Source organism: Gopherus flavomarginatus, chromosome 10, assembly GCF_025201925.1.
Source record: "Gopherus flavomarginatus isolate rGopFla2 chromosome 10, rGopFla2.mat.asm, whole genome shotgun sequence".
Lineage (NCBI taxonomy): Eukaryota > Metazoa > Chordata > Testudines > Testudinidae > Gopherus > Gopherus flavomarginatus.
Genome location: NC_066626.1, coordinates 31,593,509 through 31,616,656, shown reverse-complemented (window position 1 = coordinate 31,616,656; position 23,148 = coordinate 31,593,509). Strand labels below are relative to the sequence as shown.

General features: G+C 44.9%; 1 protein-coding gene across 7 annotated transcripts in view; it reads left to right on the top strand.

The window, feature by feature from the left end:
- Positions 1-23,148, top strand: part of GULP1 (GULP PTB domain containing engulfment adaptor 1) — a 294,443-nt gene that overhangs the window by 152,172 nt on the left and 119,123 nt on the right. For all 7 annotated transcript variants that reach the window (XM_050916432.1, XM_050916428.1, XM_050916434.1 and 4 more), the window contains 2 exons: positions 833-909; positions 16,412-16,473. In XM_050916432.1, coding sequence (XP_050772389.1) covers positions 882-909; positions 16,412-16,473 — 90 coding nt within the window. In that variant the 5' untranslated portion in view covers positions 833-881. The remainder of the gene's footprint in view (positions 1-832; positions 910-16,411; positions 16,474-23,148) is intronic.

Here is a 23,148-nt window from a genome sequence, read left to right as displayed (position 1 = left end):
AGCTAGCTATCCAGTGTTCCCACCGTATCAGACCTGTATCCTTTACCTATCTGTTCCAGTCTGGGAGGTAGATGTAGGTAAAGGATACAGGTCTGATATGTTGGGAACACCGTCATCAGCAGATAACACTGGTTTGAAGGAAAATCTTTCTGGCGAGCACAACTTGAAAAGAGTTGACAGTCTCAAGGCACAAAACAGGGCAATATAAATACAGGCTATGTCTTACTGAATGTTCTTATTCACTTTAACACTAGATATTCAGCATTCATTTTTGTAGACTTAATGTTTGTTGTTTAGTATATATATTTAATCCATTTCCACTTGTGTCTGTTAAATCGCAGTGAGGGGAGCTTTCCAATAATCATATTCAGTTTCTCTGGGACTTTGAAAGAAATGCCTTCCTTAATCACCTGATTTTTTCTTCTTCACAAGCAGACCATTCCCCATTCTCTTTCTTTAAATTAACTGTTTCAGAAAGGACACCATTTCCCTATGTAAGTCTCCCTTTTGAGTCTAGTAGAAGAGGATACTTTAGTTACACTCTATATGTATACATAGGAAATCTGTCTGGCACACATTTGCTTTCTTATACTTGTGAATGCAACCTGTGCAATTTGATAGGTATTTATATTTACAAATAACCATCAATTTGTACAAACACCAATGTTCATATATAATAAAAGCAGGCATATGCTTGTAGATATATGTATATGTAAGTTGGCTTATTCAGTTTAAAAACATTTTGAATGTCACATAATTAAATAATCTGTTAACTTGACATTTTATTATAGAATTGTCTCCTTATTCTTTCCTTTTGTGCATTACTTCTCAGGTTGAAGTGCCACCAAACAGAAAACATATTTAACTGGCTGATTCTCAACATGAACCGTGCTTTCAGCAGAAAGAAAGGTAAATAGTTTGGCTTTCATTATATGGGAGACCAAAGCAATTCTGCATAAATCTTGTAAAGGTAAAAAAAATTAGTATTGCAGAATAATTCCTTTCTGAGTAGTTGTATCAGACCAATTAGTTTAGAAAGGAATGACTTTCTGGAAATTATCTGGAGCAAGCTACTCCAGATGCGTACCTATAAAGAGTCTTCTGTCGGTAGTATAAGGCTGTGAGAGCCTGTACTGAATCTCCTGCTATTTCCTTTATTGATTTCTGATCAGAGGGAATTCAAGAGGGTGTTAGAACAGCTAAAGGGAGGCATGGAGGTCTCTGTGCTGCTGTTTATTGTTTCTAGTGATTGGGCTTTTATTCCTGGTGAAGCTGTTTTGGAAAGTCAAATTTTAATAGAACTAAACCACCTTGTATTACAGCAACTCTTTATTCATTCTAAAGGCCTGGGCTTTGAAGGCTAAAATTAATCTTGGGTTTATGTTGAAAAAGAGACTTTCTAAAAGTGTATTGCTACTGCCAAATAGTCTCTAACAGCTAAATTCCCAGTTATAGATCTTTCAGTTCATTCATTCATTTTTTTTTCATTTGGTTGTTTTAATGTATTTAATTTGTAGACAGAGTTTTGCAGATAGATTTTCTTTAAGCAAATACAAATTTTTCTGATGTGACTGAAAACATTTAACAGAAAATGATATTTGTATATTAATAATGAGGAAAACATTAACAATAAGAGCTTCATTTTCTGGGCTTATGTTCACAGAATTCAAATAGATCTTTCTTCTAAAGGCCATTAAGTGATAAAGACCATCAACCAAAGTCTCTGCTCGTGTAAATGAGTGAAACTCCATTAAAGTCAATGTGAATCCATCCATTTACCCCACAAAAAAGCCTCATATTTGCCACATCTATCTATATTAAAGTTAGAAGCTTAAGGTGTCTTATAATAGAATCTAACAAAATGCAGTAACAATATCTCTGTGACCTTTGTGGAGAATATATCTACTTAATTTATTGACGCGAAGGCCACAGACCCATTTATTCTTTTGTTCCTGGAGATGCATTGTGTTTATTGGTGTTGCCTAATTTTCCTTAACATATTTGTTTTTATAAACAATTTTCACACATTTTATATTAGTTTCCAAATTTTTTCCCCATAGCCATGGGAAGAGTTTTTTCCTGTAGATAACCTTTTCCCCTATTCTACTCTATTGGCTGCTGATACTATTTGCAACTTGCTCCTTCCTTCCATGAGTAGTACCCTGTTCTTCCAGACCCCTTATGTTTTGTGGTGGTTTTCTTGGTAGTTCACCTGGGTATTGGGTTATCCTATGGTCAGATACTTCCTTACTTAATCATTGTGGCTCCCAATCCTCTGAAGCTCAGGGATACAGCACAGAACATAGTCCCAATCCCTTCTGCGTCCCGTCCCCCCCAACCCACAACATATTGTATGTCTTACATGGCCCTTATATGTTTAGTTAAATACAGGCAGTCCTTAACTTTACGACGTTCGACTTAAGACAAACGGCACTTATGATATTTCTGAATTGACACCCTGATTCAACTTATGGCCATTGGTTTCGACTTTGACACTTGGTACTGCAGTGGAGTGGATTGCAGTTCCAAGTTACAACTTTCAACTTACTATGCAATTTTCAGGAACCAATTGTGTTCAAAGTCCAAGGACTGCCTGTAAGAGTAATCAAATTAGGTGAGGGTTTAATTGATTAATTGAAATCTCAAATTGAATAGGTAATATCAACCCACTCATCTTTCAGCCAACGATGACAACTGAAAGATTCATAAGTTCAGGAAGCACTTATTCACACATGCGATCATAAAGAATTAGAATCTCTGCAGACAAAAGTTGTAATTGAAAATAATATGGATATCTAGTGAAAACAGATTATAGGAACACAGGCTTCACTGAACAATACTTTTCTTGATTTGTTGCGTTGAAGTGCAAGATAAATGTAAGATCACCAGTATCATGATTATTAAATTTTGATACTTATGCTTTTGATACTTTTGATCAAAGTAGCATAGAACTAACTGGGCACTTTTCCACTGAGTTTAACAAGAGTTGGATTGCCTTTCCATTTTTATATTTCATGTGCTTGAGTTGCAGAAACTTTAAATAATTTAAGAACCATGATAACAAAATGAATATCAGAATAAAAACTGTCTACTTTTAAAATCAACAGATGCAAATTATATACCAATTTATATTAATAGAGTTCTAATGGATCTTATTAAAAACTAAGGGGAAAACTGAGATGTCATTGTCAATGATGTTGGAAAGTTATTTTTCTAAAACATATTTTCAAAACAGCACTGTACAAATTCCTGTGTCTACACTGTCAAAAGGTGTGAAAGTTTTCTTTAGGTCAAACACATAACACATATGTGTTTCTCTGTGTATTCCTCTGACCCATTTTTCTGCACCTGGTCCCATCCTTACGATGTATCATCTTTAATTTAGCTTTGTATAGTGATACCCAACCAAGCAAGGTGACTATTTTGCAAAACTTCCTCTCCTCAAGTGCAGCAGTAGATAATTATATTAGCAGAGATAGGTAGAGATCAAACTCTCCCTAATCTTAGCTGTTTTTGTATATCTCGTCTTTATTGTCTTCAGTCTTAGTTGTAAGCTCTTCTGGGAATTTAATATGTTTTATAGTGTGGCAGAGATCTGACCTTGCTCCTGTGGGTCCTGCACTTCTAGGCGGTTTATGTTAGCCTCAGTGGCTCACTGTGACCCTCTACATAGCCCTTCTCTCTCTAGGGCCAGGGTTACAGTCTACTGAGCCCTTTTCATCATAGGCCTGCAAGGAGGTTGGTGAGAGAACTCCCACAGTCTCTGCTCAGCCTCCTATCCTGACTGGGGCCTGACTTCCCCTCCCAGGAGTTGTTCCTGTAGTGGTGGGTTGGGGGGAACCCGAGCCCGCCCTCTACTCTGGATTCCGGCCCATGGACCCTAATGGTAGCAGTTGTTGGCAGCCAACCTTTCACTACCAGAGTTGCTACATTTCTCTGGGCCACTTCCCCACAGCTCTCCTGCTTCTCCCTTCTTCACCCTTACCTTAGGGCTCCTTTAACAATGGTCTGAGGGTGTCTTCAGTAACCAGCCCTTCAGCCATACTTCCTCACCCCTGGCTACCTGGCTCTTCCCTGTCTGACTGGAGTGAGCCCTCTTTATAGTATCAGCAGGACCTTAGTTAGAGTCAGGTGGTCACATTAACTGAATGGCCTCACCTGACTCTTTGCAGGTTAATTAGAGTCAGGTGTTCTCATTCGCCTGGAGCAGCCCCTGCTCTGGTCAGTCAGGGAACAGAAAACTGTTAATCCAGTGGCCAGTATATCTGCCTTCTGCTATTCTGCTGTACCCAACTGGCCTGGGTCTATCACAATAGTAAAGAAAGAGATTACATATTGTAAGGGCAATCATAAATGTTGTGACTACATATAGGTGATCCTTATTATTAATATTGGTATCCAAGTCACATGTATATAACTGAAGGGATAACCAGGGTCTAAACATATACACACGCACACTCTGTGTGTGTGTGTGTGTGTGTGTGTGTGTGTGTGTGTGTGTGTGTGTGTGTGTATAAAATATATAAGCAAACAGACATAGAAAGCATTAGATTATTAACTTTTAAATGAACAATCATCAGTATTTGGGTCCATATCTTAAAGGGTGTCTGTTTTTCCTGCTGGCTCTGTAACCTGAGATTTATAGATATTACTGTAGAAAGTGATCATACTGATGCACAAACAGGAAAGTTAACAAAATGAAGCAACTGTTTGTTGATTTATGATGCATTAGAAACACAGGGAAAATGTATTATTTTTGTCATATGGAACGGGACATTTTTAAGCACAGGGTAATCATGGTGGAAATGTAGGCAATCGAAGGCCATGTTTTTTCACTCTGGACCAAATTCAGCATTGATTTACAAGCTGTGAAATCTCACTGACTGCTTCAGGGTGTGGATCTGCACTGAATTTGGCCCATAGTTTGTTATACCCTAATGCTCTGATTTCATCCAAAAATAAATGCACAGGTGTCAGCCTTAGTTTAGATATGGGTACACAGGTCTATGTCAAGACTATTGTTCTGTAAGAAAATCTGAATTCTCTAACATCATGTGGAAAAACAACATTTTAACAGTTATGATTGCTGCCAGGTGATTGATTCATGAAACATGAAAGATACCTACAACATTAAATTTAATACATTGAAGTAATTACAAATGAGAAAGTATGAGAAATTGTATCTGTACTGACAGCTAAGCCAAATGATCATGGTTCTTTATGACTGTCATTTATGGAAATAGACAAAATGTAATGACAAAGTTTGAAATATCACAAGAATACCTCATGGAAAAGTTACAGAATACAATTTCACTTGAATGGACTGTCTATAAAATGATTTTCAAAATTATTATAATCTCATGCTACATTTCACAGACAACATAAGTTTAGTGTTTCCTATTCTTCCTTTGGACATGAAGGAAAAAGTGAAGCCATAAAAGTGGAGGAAATACCTAAGGCACATAAAAAGAACATGAGTACTTGTGGCATGGGGAAATAGTTTTACATAATGTGAATGCCTGGCTTTTTTCCACTAGACAACCATACTTAGAAGAGTGAAACTTTGAGCATGTGAAAGGTACAGAATTGCATGCCAAATAGCCCTTTGCTACTCCAGTTTTGTTGGCCTTTTGATATAGAAATTGGTCATTTTCTTCTTCTTAATACTTTAACTAGCTTCAATTATTAGAATTTCTGCATAAAAGATTATCAGATGGTTTCAGTCATAGCCCTTCTAGTGTTTGAAATATAGTGACAGGTGAAACCAGAATTTCAATGACAGAGGCCCTTTTGGGTCAGTAACCTAACACATTTTTTTTTCTAAGGGCCTTTTGTAACTATTATATTGTTCTCAGTAGGCTGTTAGGTTTCCTTTCCAATATGTAAAATATGAGAGAGAATTCAGTAGTCTTTAACGTGTAGGGACCAAATTATCTTCTCTATTGTCCTCTGCAGAGGGGTGAAAATAAGTGGAAGATGGGGCAAAAAAGTGAGATCTCTGCAATATGCTCTCATACTACCCCAGGATCTAAGCAAGTCCCCTGGAATGAATACCAAGCAGAAGGCATCCATGGATTTGGGGCAACGGAAGCAGAAATGGGCAGCGTACAGACATATAGGGAAGAGCCAGTATATCAACATGGTTTCTGAGAGTAACCATGAGCGAGAAATGCAAATGGAAAGTTTCTCTGTAGGAATGTTCTTGAGTTTATAGAGTTCTGGTCTGATTTCATTTTGGAACTTCATGCAGTTGTACTGCTACTCGTTGGTCCCATATTTTTCACCATGTGGGAAGCATTAGGCAGCAGCTGGGAAAGTTCTAACTCGTACATATTTTGCAATATATTCTCCTCTCCTTCATGTTTCTGTGGGTGAGAGGGTAGTGTGGCCCTTTAGGATTTAGAATTTGGTATTTCCCTGTTTGCTGATTTGTCCAAAATATCCTTAGCACATTCTTATAATAATCATATTATAGGTTCCTACTTATCAAAGTATTTTAGGCAGCTCAAAAGAAAGAGCTCTGATTTTCACCTTAATAAAATAACCAATTTTCCCCTCCGCTAAGCTTAGGAAGCTCCTTAGAGACATAGGTTTGTTATTTGCTCTCCGGGCACTGAAGCTGTAGCTTTCTAGAACATAATAGTTTTTTTTGAAGAATGTTGAGCCTTTTTTGTTACTTTTCATTGTGAGATTCAGGGCCTTAGGACAATTTAAACAGCTTAGTGTACATAAGATCAGATATTTTACATAAAGGCTTTCAAGCCAAAGAATTTGAGCTCTATAACCAATAAATTTATCCATTTAGAATTGGTGTTCATTATTGCTGATTTGTAGAGTAAGTTGGACGTTGTGGGCCAAATTTTCAAAACTAGCCAGGGAAATGTGGTTTCAACAGTTGCACATGTGCCTGAATCCTGCAGTTATGTGGACAAATGGGTAATTCTTCATGTACGTAGACAGGCACTTAAATGTTTGTATTAGCACATAGAGGTTTAGTACGTGTGTAAAACTTTCATATAGGCAGATATGTATTTGAATATCAGGCAGTATAATAGTATCAGGCAGAATAAAGGTCTGCAGTGACTTTTTTGGTGGAATGACATGTTTTAACAATTGTTGTTTGACTTTCTCTTGCTTCATACAAAAGCAGTGGTTCTCAAACTTTTTTTACTGGTGACCCCTTTCACATAGCAAACCTTTGAGTGCGACCCCCCCTTATAAATTAAAAACACATTTTATATATTTAACACCATTATAAATGCTGAAGGCAAAGCGGGATTGAGGTGTAGGATGACAGCTTGCAACCCCCAATATAATAATCTCGCGACCCCCTGAGGGGTCCCGACTCCCAGTTTGAGAACTCCTGTACTAAAGCATATTTCTCAATCTTCTAAATTGCTGGCTATCATGAAAAATCATTTCTTGTACGTTGAATTAAATTTAGGAGATGTACTCACAATGCCATACCCTGATAAGAGTGATAAGGATTATTTCATATTTTGCGCACTCTCTTAGTCTTATGAAACTGCTGGAAATTTAGCATGAATATCCAAACTATGATTAAACTTACACCATATTTCTATCAAATACAAATGCCATGCTAGGAGTAAAAAATGTTATGTGGCTATATGTAAATACATACCCTGTCTCACACATACAATCTTGTTATTTATTTGGATCTCTTTTAATAGTCCACTCTACCATTTTTTCCCCTTTTGGATCCTCCATTCTCAAATTTTGCACCATTGTGGTGATCATTGGGTGATTTTGAGTTCATTTACTTTGGAATATTTTCAACAGTTCTATAAGACTAAAGGTGATTTAATGAAATCAGATAAATGTTATTCTTTATACCAGAATAAAGTTTGGTGGATACTTTTCCCTTCAGATTTCACTAGTGAAAAAATATTGCTTCATTGTAGTAATATCCAGCAATTCAGAAAAATGTAGCAACATGGTAGAGTACCAAAAAGGAGAAAAGTAAGAGGTCAACTTTTTACCTAAAGATTTCTCTTCTGAAACTTCAGGGTCAGTTTGAACGTAAGAATATAGGTATGCTGTTGTGATTGCAATTTTTAACAGACAAAAATCTGTACCTTTCCCGGCCTGAATATCTTGTACATAATGCAGGCAGCAAGATTCTTGTCACCTATTGTACAGGTCACAGTAGTCAACTGAATGGAGCCACCACTTTAGTTAAGGTTCTAATACTGTAACCCCTTTTTGTCATATGTGAACTTTTGGCATTGTAACAGAATGGCAGCATCCCCAGGGCTCCATCATGGCCTGGCTGGCTCTGGAACCCCTGCCTCAGTTTCCCTCTTCTTCAGGCCTCCATAATGGGAGAATGTTGAAGATATGGCTTGACCCTCCAGCCAAGTCACAAAAAAATGTGACACCTTCTGGGAGTAACCAACCAAAAATCTCAACAAAGAAAAAGCTTCTTCCACTCTTCCTGAGTGTCTCTGCAGCCTGCCCTTGGTCCTATGCCTCAGGCTAATTAAATATGGGTTAGCTCAGGCTGGCCCCATCTCCCCTTTAAGGGGCCAGTGACCCAGTGGCAGGCTGACTTGTTCCATGCTTGGTCTCTTTCCAGAAGTGATTTTTTTTCCCCTTGGAACACTCACACAAATTCCCTCTAATAATTTATGATTTAGGAAATATACTTAGAGCTGGTCAAACTTTTTGATTTTTTTTGTGGGAGGGGGTGGGAATGCATCGCAAATTGGAGTAAAACATTGAATTTCAAAATTATCCACAAGACGGATTGTTGGTCTGTGTTCCACACCTATGCAAGGGAGCAGGGAGGTATAAAACACACTTACTTCCCTTTGCAGGCTGACTATACCACAAGTTTCAGTCCTGTGGTGAGAGCATCCACTACAGGACCTCTAACTCCCCCTCTTGCAAAGGTGGGTGTGGAGTGGGTAATCAAGGATGAGGAATGGATAGATCCTGGATTCCATCTTCTTCCTCTCTGACCCTGTTCACCTAATGTGCCAGCCGGCACAGTTACATTGTAATGAAAACAGTAGTAGTTTGCATCATGCATTGGGCTGGCAAAAATTACTTCTCCCTCTGGAGGGGGAGGAACCTGGGACCAGTCTCTGAGTTGCGCTACCATCTCTGGCTTGCTCCTGGAGCAGTATAGTCACACTGCCCCTTTCAGGGCTTCTGGCTAAGCCACAACGTAGTCATTAGGGAGCAGCAGAACTTTGTGTAAGATGCACAAACTGACTGGCTTAACAATTCTAATCCTTTTGTTAAAAAAAAAGTTAATACATCATTAAACCTGAATAGTTAGTATCACAAAAAGTGAAGAAATACAAAAGCTGAGGATTCATGATCAGTGTTACATATGTATTATTTCTGTTCTTTTTTTTCTACTTAAATATGTAGATCACTTTATTATGATCTATGTCCTAAAATGTATGGCGTAAAACACACAGTATATGAAATAAGGTTGAGATAACGACACTCTTCGAATCTAGCATTTGCGTTTCCTGACTTTTCATAATTTTGTAACTATGCAAATTCAAGATTTCCTTAATAAAATTTTGTTATTTTAATAAGCAGCCATTGAAAGCCATTCATAAGGCCCTGAATCTCATGATGGAAGGACACTAAAAGGTTCTACATTCTGCAAATCTCATTCTGTTCTAGGAAGATCAGACTTCAGTGTCTTGACAAAGAATGAATGCCTGTCTCCAAGAATCATTGGGAGAGGAGAGATTCTGGGGGCAGAGAAGAAAACACCAACAACACAACACTTAGTTTTTGTATCACGTATATTTCACTGGGGCTTGTCTATGCATACCTTTGGGCAGAATTTGGCTCATAATTTGGATTGTGTGCTTAATCATAGTAACCTAGTAACTTTAAAAAATTGCTTTTATTAAACACTTAGGTCGCAGTCAGCATCTGTAATTCTCTGCTCCTACTGTAATTGAGACACACACTGTGGCTGGATGATAGCAAAATGGATAAATGTATGACCACTAACAACACTGTAATTACTGTAGGCAAATGAAAGCTATGACAAGGGTAATCAAATCTCATGCTTCAGGATATAAACTCCTGTCCTGTAAGGGTGAAGAAAAATGTATGTAATGTACAGCATTGAGTAATTAACTGACGGGCAAGTTGCAGGAGCTCACCTTTCTCTGCAATAAGTTACTAATGGAGGCAAGATACATGACTAGATGAACCAATAGAGTGTTCATTTTTGTGTGTCCTATTGTGAAATTTTTCTTTACTGATATGAAGATAGATAACCAAATTCATAACAGAATGTATACAGTGTGGAAGTGACTCCCTGATACCTGTTCCTTGTCATTCGTACAGAGGTATTGACCCTCAGAAGACTAACATTATGAGATGTGCGGGGAGAGCAGTGTTAAATGGAGTGAACTGTGGCATAAACAGCTAGGGCACTAAGATACTGGCATCAGTGCGAGGCAGGTGTTGATCCCCAACTGAAGTAATAGTGCAAAACTGTTTTGGTGATTAATTGAAAAAAAAAGAATCTGACTATCCCTCCCCTCCCTGAGTGTAGTTGGCACAGATAGTAGTGCAATGCACTTTGGAGAGAGGGTCACCGCACTGGAAGTAGTAACCACTGACACCTTTAACAGTGCCCCCTCACACAGATTTCACATGAAAGGCTCTCAAGGCCATCTTCTAACTTCCTGGGCTAGTAAAGACACTGTGTTTTAATACATTTTATTGGCCCAAATCCTGTTGACTTCAAAGGGTGTTTTGCCTTGGTAAGGATTGCAGGATTTGTCCCACAGTTAATGCATATGTGATTTTGATGGTAAAGCTGCCCACAGTCAGTATGCCCCTGAAACAGTTCTAATTGATTCTTCCTGTTTCCATATACTGTGATTCTTTGACCACGCATAAGGCAGTGCAGGTCATGAAAGAATCTTTGTTCATTCTGGAGAGGGGTAAGTGTGGTCATGAGCTAAGCTAAAATACACTTGAACACTCCTACTGTCCCTTACATTTTCAGAATGTTATCCATGCAACTCTCATTGAGTCAGTCCTCTCCTTACAGCGCTGGTGCAGTGTGGGAGAAGAGGGCATAAGGAGCCAATCCTGCCCAGCAGCAGAGCATCTGTGTAATAGCAGGACATTAATCCAGTCTAGCGGTCAATAAAACTCTAGGAGAAGGACCTTGCTATTGCAAGTGTTTATGCAGCATCCTCAAGGAGGCTTCATCTGTCAGCTAGGAGCATTGCCAATCCCAAGTACATACCACTCAGGTGTCCCTTCCCTCTTTGCTGCCCTATATCAGAAGAATATCTGTGGGATCCACTTCACAGCCAGTGTTTCCCTCTTTCCAGTCTATGTGCACTCCCAAAATATTCAGTGTAGAAGTTTACTTTCACGTTTTAGTAGGTTTTGGCTGAAGTTCATAATGCTCAGAAATGTATGGGCTTGTATCTTAGCCCTTTGTACAAGTTCCTCTCTAATGTGTGTAACCAAATTCCTTTTTCATTTAAACAGAAGGCTGTTATTCCATACACAGCAATATTGTGCATGCATGTTGCTCTTAAGTCTTAAGTCATTCATACTACCGGGGTACTGAAAGCTATGAATTTATTAGTTCAAATTCCCTTTAGCTGCTCAGTAAACTCAAGCCTAGTACACTACATCATTTTTAAAAAAATTATTTCAGTATATTATATGTGTATGTTTGCTAGCTTTATTTAGACTTCAAGTTCTTCTGTGCTGGGGCCTTGCTGTTTTATATGTCTGTAAAGTATTAGCACACAGTTGGTGCTAATAAGTGATATAATAATAATAATTAATAATAATATCAGCTGTTTGTTTTGTTGATTACATTATACAGTTCTGTTTTGTTTATTATTTGAAAATGAATAATTAAGTACTAAACTATGATGCCCTGTTAAAATTAATTTTAAAAGGAAGGGATGAGGGAGCAGAACAGACTGCATTTAACTCTTGAAAGAATTCATGTATTAAATTGAGTATCCCTATTTTGTTTTCTCATAATGTTCAGTGTGGCTCTTTGATGCAATGTCTCTGCCATTTCCTGGATTTTATTTGTCTAAAATGGTCTTATTTTCCTGTTGCCTTGAAATGAGATGAAATCATAGCAAAATTTTAAAAAGATGCTGCAAGACAGTGCCAGAAAGCAAATCAGAACTTAGCACACAAGGGGAAAATAAGGATTAGGAGATATTTCTTGTGACTTTTCAGTACATCTTCGCCATTTCTGTGAAGTTTGCCTAAGCATGGTCTTGCTTAATGATGCAAACAGTACTGCCAACCTGCAGCCACAAGCAACCCCATGCTAATAGGATTCCAGTGCTAGTGTGAAGTTTACAGCTAATGTGCCAGTGTCCTTATAGGGTGTTCACAAGCTGCTACTTGCTAACTAAGGGCATGTCTACACTACCCCAAAGTTTGGATTGTGGGGGTGTAATTAGGAGTATTACACCCAAGTTCTGTGCAGTAATTCCCCTGTGTGAACATTGCGGGCACAAACTAAAAGGTTTCTACCTCACATTAATATAGTCCGATTTGAAGAGAACTATGGTAATGCGAACTAGGAACCTTTTAGTTTGTGCCTGCAGTGTCCACAGGGTGAGTTAAAGGACAGCTCTTTGGTGCCCACTACTATTGACAAACTGATTATCCGAACTGAGGGGTAATGTATACATGCCCTTAGAGTTCTATGGTGAATAGTATGAATCCTTCAAAGAAGATGTCTTCAAAGAAGAAATCCTTCAAGATGTCTCCAACTTTAACAAGACCCTGGCCAGGTACATCAGTTTTACCCGTTCTTTCTTTTTAACAGCAAAGCTCCAACCCCTTATCTTCCTGCACAAACACACAGGTCATGATGGACACATTACCCATAGTATTCCTTCCTTACCACAACCCCTGTAAGTCTCTTGGCATCACATTCTGGAGCTGGTGGGTAAGGAGATGACCTCGCACTGAAGTCTGTAATGAAATCCTTGCCCATTGAAGTCAATGGGTGTTTGCCATTGATTTTTTGGGGACCAGAATTGAACTGGTCCTGTTGGGGGAAAAAGTTTATTTTTCAGAGTGAAGCTAAATAAATAATGCAAGCATGATGAAGTTACTTGGACATAAAATTAGGCTGCGATTATTATTTCTTCTGGCATTGCTAAACAAATTTGTGAGGGTCTGCAAGTGCCTTACTGATATTTCATGAGGGGTATTTTTACTAACAAAGACTTATCTTATATACGTAGACATCTGATGGTAGCCCACTTAAGTCAGTGGAAATTTTACAGTCATAAGAAATGCAGAACCATTAAAACATTTTCATTAATATTTTAAAATCACATTTCAAGATAGGTTGTCCTGTGTAAATGTGCACTGCTTTGGATCTTCACTCATTTAAAGAACAGGGAGAAGTCTGGTTTTGGATATGCCTTGTCTGTACTGTAATTGTGGGATGTGATGATTGCTCATTATGTCATACCTGAGCTAGTTTTAATCTATTTAGTTCCAACCCCAGAGCAGTGAAGTTATGGCATTGTGAGCTTTGGTGTGGGCTAGCTCCATGCGTAATTACTCAGGGTTCCTGATGGGTTGGTATCGCCTGCTCTGGAGCGTGAGCTGCCACAGCTTCACTGCTCTGGTACCTGAGCTAGCTAGATTAAAGCTATGTCAGATTGAGTTGTAATTACACCCAGTGATGACAGTATAGACACACTCTTCTGATCTTTCTCTCTTAATCTGGACCCTCCTGCTATCTAGCAAACCCACTTTTTCCTCATCTCCCTCTAAATAGTGTACCTATTTTTAAAAGTATGATTCTTTTAAAAAAATACAACATAATATATACGACCAAATTAATCTTGGTTATGATGCTTTCTCCTTTATCTTTGTCTTCCAACTGCATTGATTATTAATTTTTAAAATGTTCATTACATCCTGGTGATCCTAGAATAACACATCACATCATTGACAGCTGATTTAATGTAGAGCACTCTTCAACTCCGAAGTTATGTTGAGAGATTAGCCCAGCACATAGCAAACCCAGGATCAGGGGAGCAAAAAGGTCACCGTTACATACACTTCCTCTCTCCCTGCCTTACACCCCTGATATGCAGTGTGCTCCCCAACCATAGCCAAAAGCACATTTATAGCTACTGTACAATATCAAATATTAAATTATACCACTTTAAGAAACACGTGGCTAAATCTTGTTCTTTCATGCAAGAACTTCACTTTCAACGGGAACTACTTTGTACGCTACAGAAAAGATTCCGCTTTTTTAATACAACTGCCTTCCATTGAATTGTGATTTTGTTATGAAAGTGACTGTGTAAAGATATATGTCTTACAAATCAGATCTGTTACTTATGCACATTTGGAGAAGTAGGTCTTTGTTTAGTTAAAAAAAATAAGTTTTACTGCTTTTACTCCTGTTAAAACTGCGAGAGCAAGCACAACTCAGAGTGTATGAGCTGGATTTTATTTATCCTTGTGTGTTATCAACAGAAAAAGTTAATTATTTAGTTACTGTGAAAACTCACTGAAGGCAAAGGGAATTTCATGTGCTTATCCAAAGGCTGAATTTTGCCTTACACGACTCTTGTGGTGGTTCGTTCAATGAAGTTCCAGATTCTGCAACCATAACTCATACTAAATGAAATGAGAATAGTCATATGTATAAGTAAACGCTACTCACCATGAGTAAAGTAATTCATCACAAATTTTAAAAAATCAGGAATGCCATCTAGTCATTTGAAAAAAATGGCCCCAACCCAAATATTTAATTTCCCCTCTGTGTCATGTTTTATGTGGATTTATAAAATTCTGGTGTTGAGAATTATTCTTCTGAAACGTTAGCAGATTAGTTTTACATAAACTAGGCATTTTAAAGTAGTCATTACAAAGAAAAGAAAAGGCAAATGTGTTTCACTGAGCAGTTAACACATGCTGTCAAAGCATAATAAAATTCAAAGCAGGAAAAGGAAGACAATAGTGTATAGTTCTTAGATGGATCATTAAAGGAAGATATACAATTTTATTTAGGCCATCCAGTGAAAGATTAAAGTTTTAAAACTCTGTACCTAATTGTTAACATGGTCTAAGACATGATATTTTTACAGGAACCTTCCCTGTAAAAATATTGGAGATAACAGTTTTGCTTTTGATTTATTGTTTTTTATTGATTTTTGAAGAAATGAATACAATAGAGAAATCTAAGAAAAACCATCTTCTAGATCTATAAACTTAATACATCAAAATACAGGTAATATGCAGTCAACGTTTGCAACATCTGCATGGTGAGCAAAATATCAGAAGAACAAGGAAAACCCACCTTGGATTGAAATAGCACTTTCGTAGGACAGAGGAGGAAATCCAGAGATGAAGGCTCTAGATCTGATTTTAAATTCAGTGAAAGGTGATTAAAATGGAAAATCTCAAATGCTCAAGACGAAAAGTTTTTATATACCATTAAAAAGTCACAAAGTCTTTCTGGATAGTCAAATTTGTTTCTTATCTAGCTTGACATTGCTTATCTCATCTTATCTTGTCTCCTGAAATAATTGAGTTACTGGACGAATTTGACATTCTTTTTCCAGCAAGAATTTTACCTAGTGGTCAGTGTTAAGCATAGTTTGTCATCACTGTTCTAATATTATTCTCATAATGTTTTGACGTATTATAAGTTAGTTCGAAGCAGCTGAAGCCTTGTACAAACAAGGTATGTGATTTTAAAATGGTATGCAGGGATCTGCATTCATGCTTATAAAAGGAAGCTCTTTCACATGACTCTGTATCTGCTGTACCTCCAATACCAAACAACTCTTCTGATTATTTTCTGTTTGGTTAGCAATTTTCTGATTGGTTTCTGTTTGGTACAGCAATTCTACAAAGTGGTCGTACTCAGGAGAGGAAGGATACTTCAGTGTACCAGTGTAGAGTACTAGCCCAGGACTGGGGAAACCTGGATTCAAGTGCCTGATCTGCCACAGATTTTCTGGACAAGTTTGTTAGGCCCAGAATTGTAAAGGTATTTAGGGCCTAATGATGTAAATCGGTATCTTTTAGCATCAGAGATTCAGGCACTTAGGCATCTACTGGGATTTTCAAAAGTGCCAATCTGCATCTTTAGACACCAAGTACCTTTAGAAATCTGGTCATTAGCGTCTCTTCACCTCATTTCTCCATCTGTAAAATTGGGATAATAGTACTGCTTTACCTCACAGAGATAAATTCACTAACGTCTGTGAGGTGCTGAGATACTGTGGTAATGAGGCCCTTTATTATTAGCTACAATAGCAATGTACTTATCTGAATAAAATTAGCATATTTGATGCATATAAAGTTACAATAAGAATGAATAAGGCATTTAGTCTAATGAAATTTTTTTTCTTTTCCTTTTTTGCAGACAAAACATGGATGCACACTCCTGAAGCTTTATCAAAGCATTATATTCCCTACAATGCAAAGGTAAGAAAATGTCAATTAATTTCCTCTTTGTTTACATTTTATGACAGACCCAAACCAGTGCGGTACAGGAGTCTGGTCCTATTGGTATCCAGGAGGTGGGCAGGTGAAGCCCACCCACTTCTAAAGGACCTCTCCCCAGCCTAAGGGGAGGATCCACAGGTCCGTGACACCAAATAAGTACGTGGCTCAACTAATGAAAAAACAGGATCGGCAGTGAGGTCACAGGGCTAAATGAAGGGAACCTGATGGGGACACCGAGCAGAGAACCCCAGACAACACCCACTGCTCCTCGAAAGCATCAAGGGAGCCAGTGGACGCTGCCCAGAGGAACTCTGCCTGGATGCATGAATGGACGGAGGAGCAGAAATAGGCCCCACAGTCACAGAAAATCCCGTCGGCCAACCTCCTCTCCCTGGTTTTGTAGATGGCTAGTTCGGCCAGGGCCAAGAGGAGGTTGACAAGGAGATCCCGCGTCTTTGTGGGGCCACGGATGGGGAGTGCATAGATAAACAGGTGAGGGGAAAAGTGCAACCAAAAACACAATAAAAGGTTCAAGAGGAGCCGGAACAGGGGCTGCAACCTGGCGCACTCTAAATAAATGTGCACCAGGGTCTCTTTCATGCCACAAAAAGGGCAGGTGTTGGGGACGGGTAAACTGCGCCAAGTACACACCTGTGCTCACGGGCCCGTGAAGGAGCCGCCAACTGACATCCCCGGCGGGCCTCAGGACCAGGGCAGAGTATAAGCTGGCCCACTGGGGCCTCTCACCTTCGAGAGGTGGCAGGAGGTCCCGCCATTTGGTATCAGGGCGGGATGTGAGGATGAGGTACTGGAGTGTGTGGCGCACGAGCGTTTACAGCTGTTTCCGTGGCGCGGCCTGGAACAGAACTGGCTGCAGATCGTGCAGCTGGCTCACAGTGAAAGGTTGAGGGGGCCGATTGGGTCCACAGGGCAGGGGTCCTATAAAAATGTCCACGGGGCCTGGAGTGGAGGGTGGGCAGGGCATGCGCTCTCGCAGGACCCGGTCGAGGTAAGCCCGAGCAGCAGGCAGTAAAGCAGCCTTCACCTCCTGAAGTACGCACCGGGAAGCACGAGGTCTAGAGAGCCCCATGCGCTGAGCGAGCGTCAGGGGATCCATCCAGTCTCCCCAGTCGTAGTCCAGGAGGTCTCCGACCCTGGTGACTCCCGCCAAGACCAGCCTCTGGCACACCGCGGGGGACTCCGCCACCTGCACACGAAGCTGGGGATTGTGTAGCAGGGGCTCCGCGAGAAGATTGGCCCCCACGGACCTGGTCGTTGAAAAGAGCTTCCAGGTTCGGAGGAGGTCTTGGTAGAAGACTGGCAGCCCAGAGAGGTCTCACGGAAGACCTCTTGGATGGAAGTAAAAGAGCTGCCGATCGTATCGGAGCCCTCAGAAGCGGCGGAGGAAGGCGTGCACCAATACACTCCATGCCGGACTACCTGCACCATACAGGAGTTTCTGCAGGGCCTGGAAGTGGAAGACATGGACCTGAGTGTGTACGCATTTCAGGCCCTGTTCTCTGTCCTCCAGGGGCAGGTGGAGGACCCCTGCAGAGACCCAGTCCATCCCTGGCCAAAAGAACTCCAGAATCATCGTCCAGAGGTTGGCCAGGAAACCCAGGGCCGGGACCAGGGTGTTGAGCCGGTGCCGGGACCAGTTGATTGAGCACCAGTGCCCTCCCTTGAAGGGAAAGGCACCGGAGGAGTCCTGTCCACTTCCGGAGCCGCTCCGCCACCCTGCCCTGCAAACCTTGCCAGTTCTCTGGCGGAGACGGATGCGTGGCGGAAAGGTAAACGCCGAAATAGAGCAGCAGGCCCGCACTCCACCGGATGGCCTGAAGCGCGGGTGGGAGGGAGCCTGCCTGCCACCCGTCCCCAACCACCAGGCCAGAGCTCTTGACCCAGTTGACCCAGGCAGAGGAGGCCGCCAAGTACACAGCCTGGGAAGCCTCCACCCGTGCCAGGTCGCCCGGGTCCTGGACCACGAGGAGCACATCGTCGGCATACGCCAACAGGACCAGCCACAGCTCCGGCTCCCAGAGCACCAACCCTGTCAACCTGCTGCGGAGGAGACAGAGGAAGGGCTCGATCGCCAGAGCATACAGCTGCCGTGAGAGGGGGCACTCCTTCCGCACTCCCTCCCAAAGCTGACCGGCTCTGTCAGGGTCCAGTTGAGCCTGACCAGACACTCCACGGAAGCGTACAGCACCTGGAGAAAACCCACAAATTGGGACCCGAAGCCTAACGCTCGCAGAGTGCCCAGGAGATACCCGTAGTCCACCCTGTCAAACGCATTCTCCTGATCCAGGGACAGGAGGGCGAATGACAGACCATCCCTGCACCCAAGCTCCAGGAGATACCGGACCAAATAGAGGTTATCAAAGATGCTACGGCCCGGGACGGTGTAGGTCTGGTCTGGGTCGATCACGTCCTCCAGCATGGCCCCCAGCCACAGCGAGATGGCCTTGGCTACGATTTTGTAGTCCATGCTGAGGAGTGAGACGGGACATCAGTTCCGTAAATCGCGGAGGTCCCCCTTCTTCGGCAATAAGGTGAGCACGGCTCACCTGCACGAGAGAGGGAGGACCCCGCTCTGCAAGGACTCGGCCCAGATGCTGGCCAGGTCCAGGCCTAGGACGTCCCAGAACACGCGGTAGAACTCCACGGTCAGCCCATCCATGCCCGGAGACTTGTTGGTGGACATGCGACAGAGAGCTTCCGAGAACTCAGCCAGAGAGAGAGCCGGTCCCGGTCGCCTGCGCTGACCGTCGGGAGCTCGTCCCAGAGCACTCTGCGAGCGGCAGGATCGGTCGGATCCGGGGAGAAAAGGTGCGCGTAGAAGATCCGGGCCCTCTCGCACATCTCCGCCGGATCCGTGAGGGGGGTGCTGTCCTCTGCCAGAAGGCAGGTGACGTGCTTCTTGGCCCCCTTCCGTTTCTCCAGGGCGTAGAAGAAGCGGGAGCCACGATCCATCTGCTGAAGGAGGCAGATGCGGGAGCGAACAAAGGCACCCCGAGCCCGATGGTCCTCGAGGACCCAGAGCTCCTCCCGCCTCTCCCGGCATGCTCCGCAAAGGGATGGATCCTCAGGGCTGGCGGCCAGATGCCTCTCCAGCTCTAAGACCTCCCGTTCCAACTGCCCTATCACCGCATCCCTCCATCGGCTGGCACCCCAGGTGTAGTCACGGCAGAAGAGCCAGGTGCGCACCTTCCCCACATCCCACCACTGCCATGCCGAGGGAAAGGCACGCCGCTGCCCTCGCCAGGCCAGCCAGAACTCCCGGAAGGATGCCACGAAGCCCGCATCCTCTAGCAAGCTGTTGTTGAAGTGCCAATAGGCTGGCCCTGGCCTCTCCGCGTAGAGAGAGGCCATCACAGTGGCAAGGTGGTGATCTGAAAAGGGGGCCGGCCGAACACTGCAGGAGTGGGCTTGTGAAAGGTGGAAACACGACAGGTAAATGTGGTCCAGCCGGGAGTGGCGCAACCGATGAGCCTCCACCCGGACAAAGGTGAACGTCGAGACGTCATCCGGGTGGTGGTCGCGCCAGACGTCCACCAGGGACTGGCGATCGACGATCTCCTGGAGGACATCCGTGGCGGCCGGGCACTGCTCGGTCCCTGAGCGGTCTCGTTCCTCGAGGGTGGTGTTAAAGTCCCCACCCAGGACCAGGCACTCATAAGGATCCAGGGAGCTGAGGAAGGTGGACGCCTGCTGATAAAAACGCAACCTCTCCAGGCCCGATGTCGGGACGTAAATGTTGACAAGATTAACCACAAGCCCCTCCATATGAACCCGGAGGTGCAGCAGGCGGCCCGGCACAGCCTCAGTGATCCCCAGCACCTCGGGCCGTAGGTTGGGGGAGAACAGGGTCGCCACTCCAGCCATGCGGACCGAGAGGTGGCTAAAGTAGACCCCGTCCCCCTACTCCAGCCGCCAGGTAGCTTCAGCGGCCGGATCCATATGGGTCTCCTGCAGGAAAACCACAGAGTACCCCCCCTCCCGAAGGAAGGAGAGCACCTGGCTCCTGCGGAGACCCATCCTACAGCCCTGAGTGTTTAATGTAGCAGAGACGATTGGTGCCCTGAGGAGGACTGGAGGGAATCCTTGCCGGCAGACAAGCCCACGGCCTCCGTCGTGCCGCGCAGCAATCCATGACCTACCCCCTAGGTGAGTAAAGCGTCGCGGAAGAGGCAGACTCGCCGGTAGGCCGCAGCAGCCTGCTTCCCGGTCCTCTTACCCTCCCCCATGAGGGCCCTTGCGGCCTGGAGGACCTAATGGAAATCCCCCCACCGCTGGAGCACAAGCTAGACTTTGTTACGGGAGCCACGGATGTCCTCAAGGAACTCCCGCAGCTCTTCCTTCAGCACATGGGGGGGCAGGGTCACTGATCTACGACTGTCCCCCAGTAGGGCCTCTGTCACAGCCCTGTGGCCCACCGTGGCGGGCAGGCAGGGGGCACCCCCGACGTGGCGTCCGATGGGCTGACGCCACCGACCTGCCCCACTCCTCGGTTCAACAGGGGGCAGTGTAAGGAAAACAGCAGCCCCCAATGGGTCAGGACGGGGAAAAACAACTAAAACCGCTCCCTGGGGAGTATCCACAGGGGCGGCACTGGCAGCACAGGAGGTGGAGGAGACAAGGACAGGGCTGGCATCAGGAATAGAGTAGGGGACAGGAGTAGGGCGGGAATCAGGAAGGGAACCAGGGAGGGGGGCATAAGTAGAATCCTGAGCCTCAGTAGTCGGGCCGCTGGAAGGTGGCCCCTCCTGGTTAGGCTCAGAGATCTGGGGAGTAGGAAGGAGACCCCCAACGATGCCAGGCTCAGCCACTATGGTTTGGGCGGTAGCCCCGGCATCAGGAGATGGATGGCTGTCAACGGGGTCCCTGCCTGGGAAGGAGGTTGGGTGCTCCACACCCAAGAAGGACACCCCCTGGGAACCGGGTCCCGGCAGCGGGGCACCAGCCGTCGCCTCAATGGGCTCAGCGGCCGTCAGCAGGGTGCCACCTGCAGCCGGGCTGATGGAAGATTCCAGGGGACCCTCAGTGGCAGGAGCAGAAGCAGCGGTTAGGGGAAGGGAACACGGGGACAAGGGGACCGGGGTGAGGTCTCCCAGATCGAGTCCTGCTGGCAGAGGGTCGTCCTCCCCCTGCGTGACCGGGGTCAGACCGAGGGCCTCGATCTCCTCGTAGATGGAAGGGAGATCACCGTCCGCCACCTCAGGGCCCTCCCCGCCAGCACCCGAGGCAACGCCCACCTCAGCGCTTGCAGGGGCTTCGGATGGGAAGCGGGCGAGAGAGGCTCCCTCGGGGGCTTCCACAGGAAGGGACCCTGAAAGAGGGGCGGTGTCACCTTCCAGTGCTGCCACGGTGTCCCCAGCCGGCACCACAGAACGGGATTCATCAGGGGGCAAGGCAGAAAGCTCGTCATCGTTGCCCCCTTCCTGCTCTTCCGGGGGGTCTCCGAATCTAAAGGATGTAACGGGGCCCGAGCCTTCCGCTTGCCCCACTTCCCCTGCACTAAGGACCAGCCCTCCATGGCACCATCCGGGGGCTGGCTAACGGGCCGGGTTGGGGGGCAAGGGCAATGGCTCAGGGACTCGGGGAGGCAATGGTGGAGTAGCAGGAATGAGGGAGGATTCCCCCTCGGGCGAGTCGTCTCTCATGCCTGGTGTTATTTCCGCCACACCCTCCTCCACAGTGGTGGACCGAGAAGGAGGAGGGGCAGCTTCAGGTGCCGGGCAGCCAGGGGTATCGGCGGTGACAGGGCCGGCGCCTTGCCGGGGCTTGGGGGTCCCAGATGCTCCTCCGTGCCGGGCCAAGGTGCAGTCCTTCTGGACGTGCCCCATCGCCTGGCAGAGGTAGCACCGGGCCGCTCCCGTCGAATAGTGCACACGATAGTGGGCTCCCTGGTAGGGGACCAGAAAGGACCCCTCGAGTGCCTCTCCATCACGCACCGCCGGCGGCAGTGGAAGCTGCACTTGCCGACAGAATGAGAGGACGTGACGGAGGGCGGGGTCCTTGCAGCCCAACGGGAGAGGGTTGATGACAGAGATGGGGTGCCCCAGGGCAGAAAGGACGGGCAGCAGGGCGGCACTGGGCTGGAAGGGAGGGACAGAGATCAGGATCAAGCAGACCCCCAGGTCTTCCAGTGCCCCCCACCGCCAGGCCTGTCTCTACCGCCTCCTGGGCAGTGGCCTCCGATGCCAGGAAGAAGACCACCCTCCCATACATTTTGGAGGCCGCCACAATGGCTTGGGCCCCACCATCCTCGCCAGCGCCGCATGTATGTCTCCAAGTGGTACGAGGCGGGCACCAGGAGGCAACGGACGCCATGCTTCCTGGTTAAGGTGGGGAAGGGGCCCCAGCCACTATAGATGGTAGCGGAAGCGGCGGTCGGAGGAGCAGCAGCAGGCGAGAGGGCCGCCGCTACCTGGGCGTACGCCCTGGGAGCCGGGGAGGGACACCCGCAGAGCTGGTGGAGGGAGCAGCAGGGAGGGATGCCGTGGCCGGTAGCAGGGCTGCGGCAGCGGGGGCAATCTCTGCCATGGAGGTCCTGGCCTTTTAGCGGGGCCCTTACCCTTCTTCCCACCCTGACCTTTCCCACCAGCTGGGGGGGCTCCCCCTGAATCGGAAGGGACGAGGGACGTGGCAGCA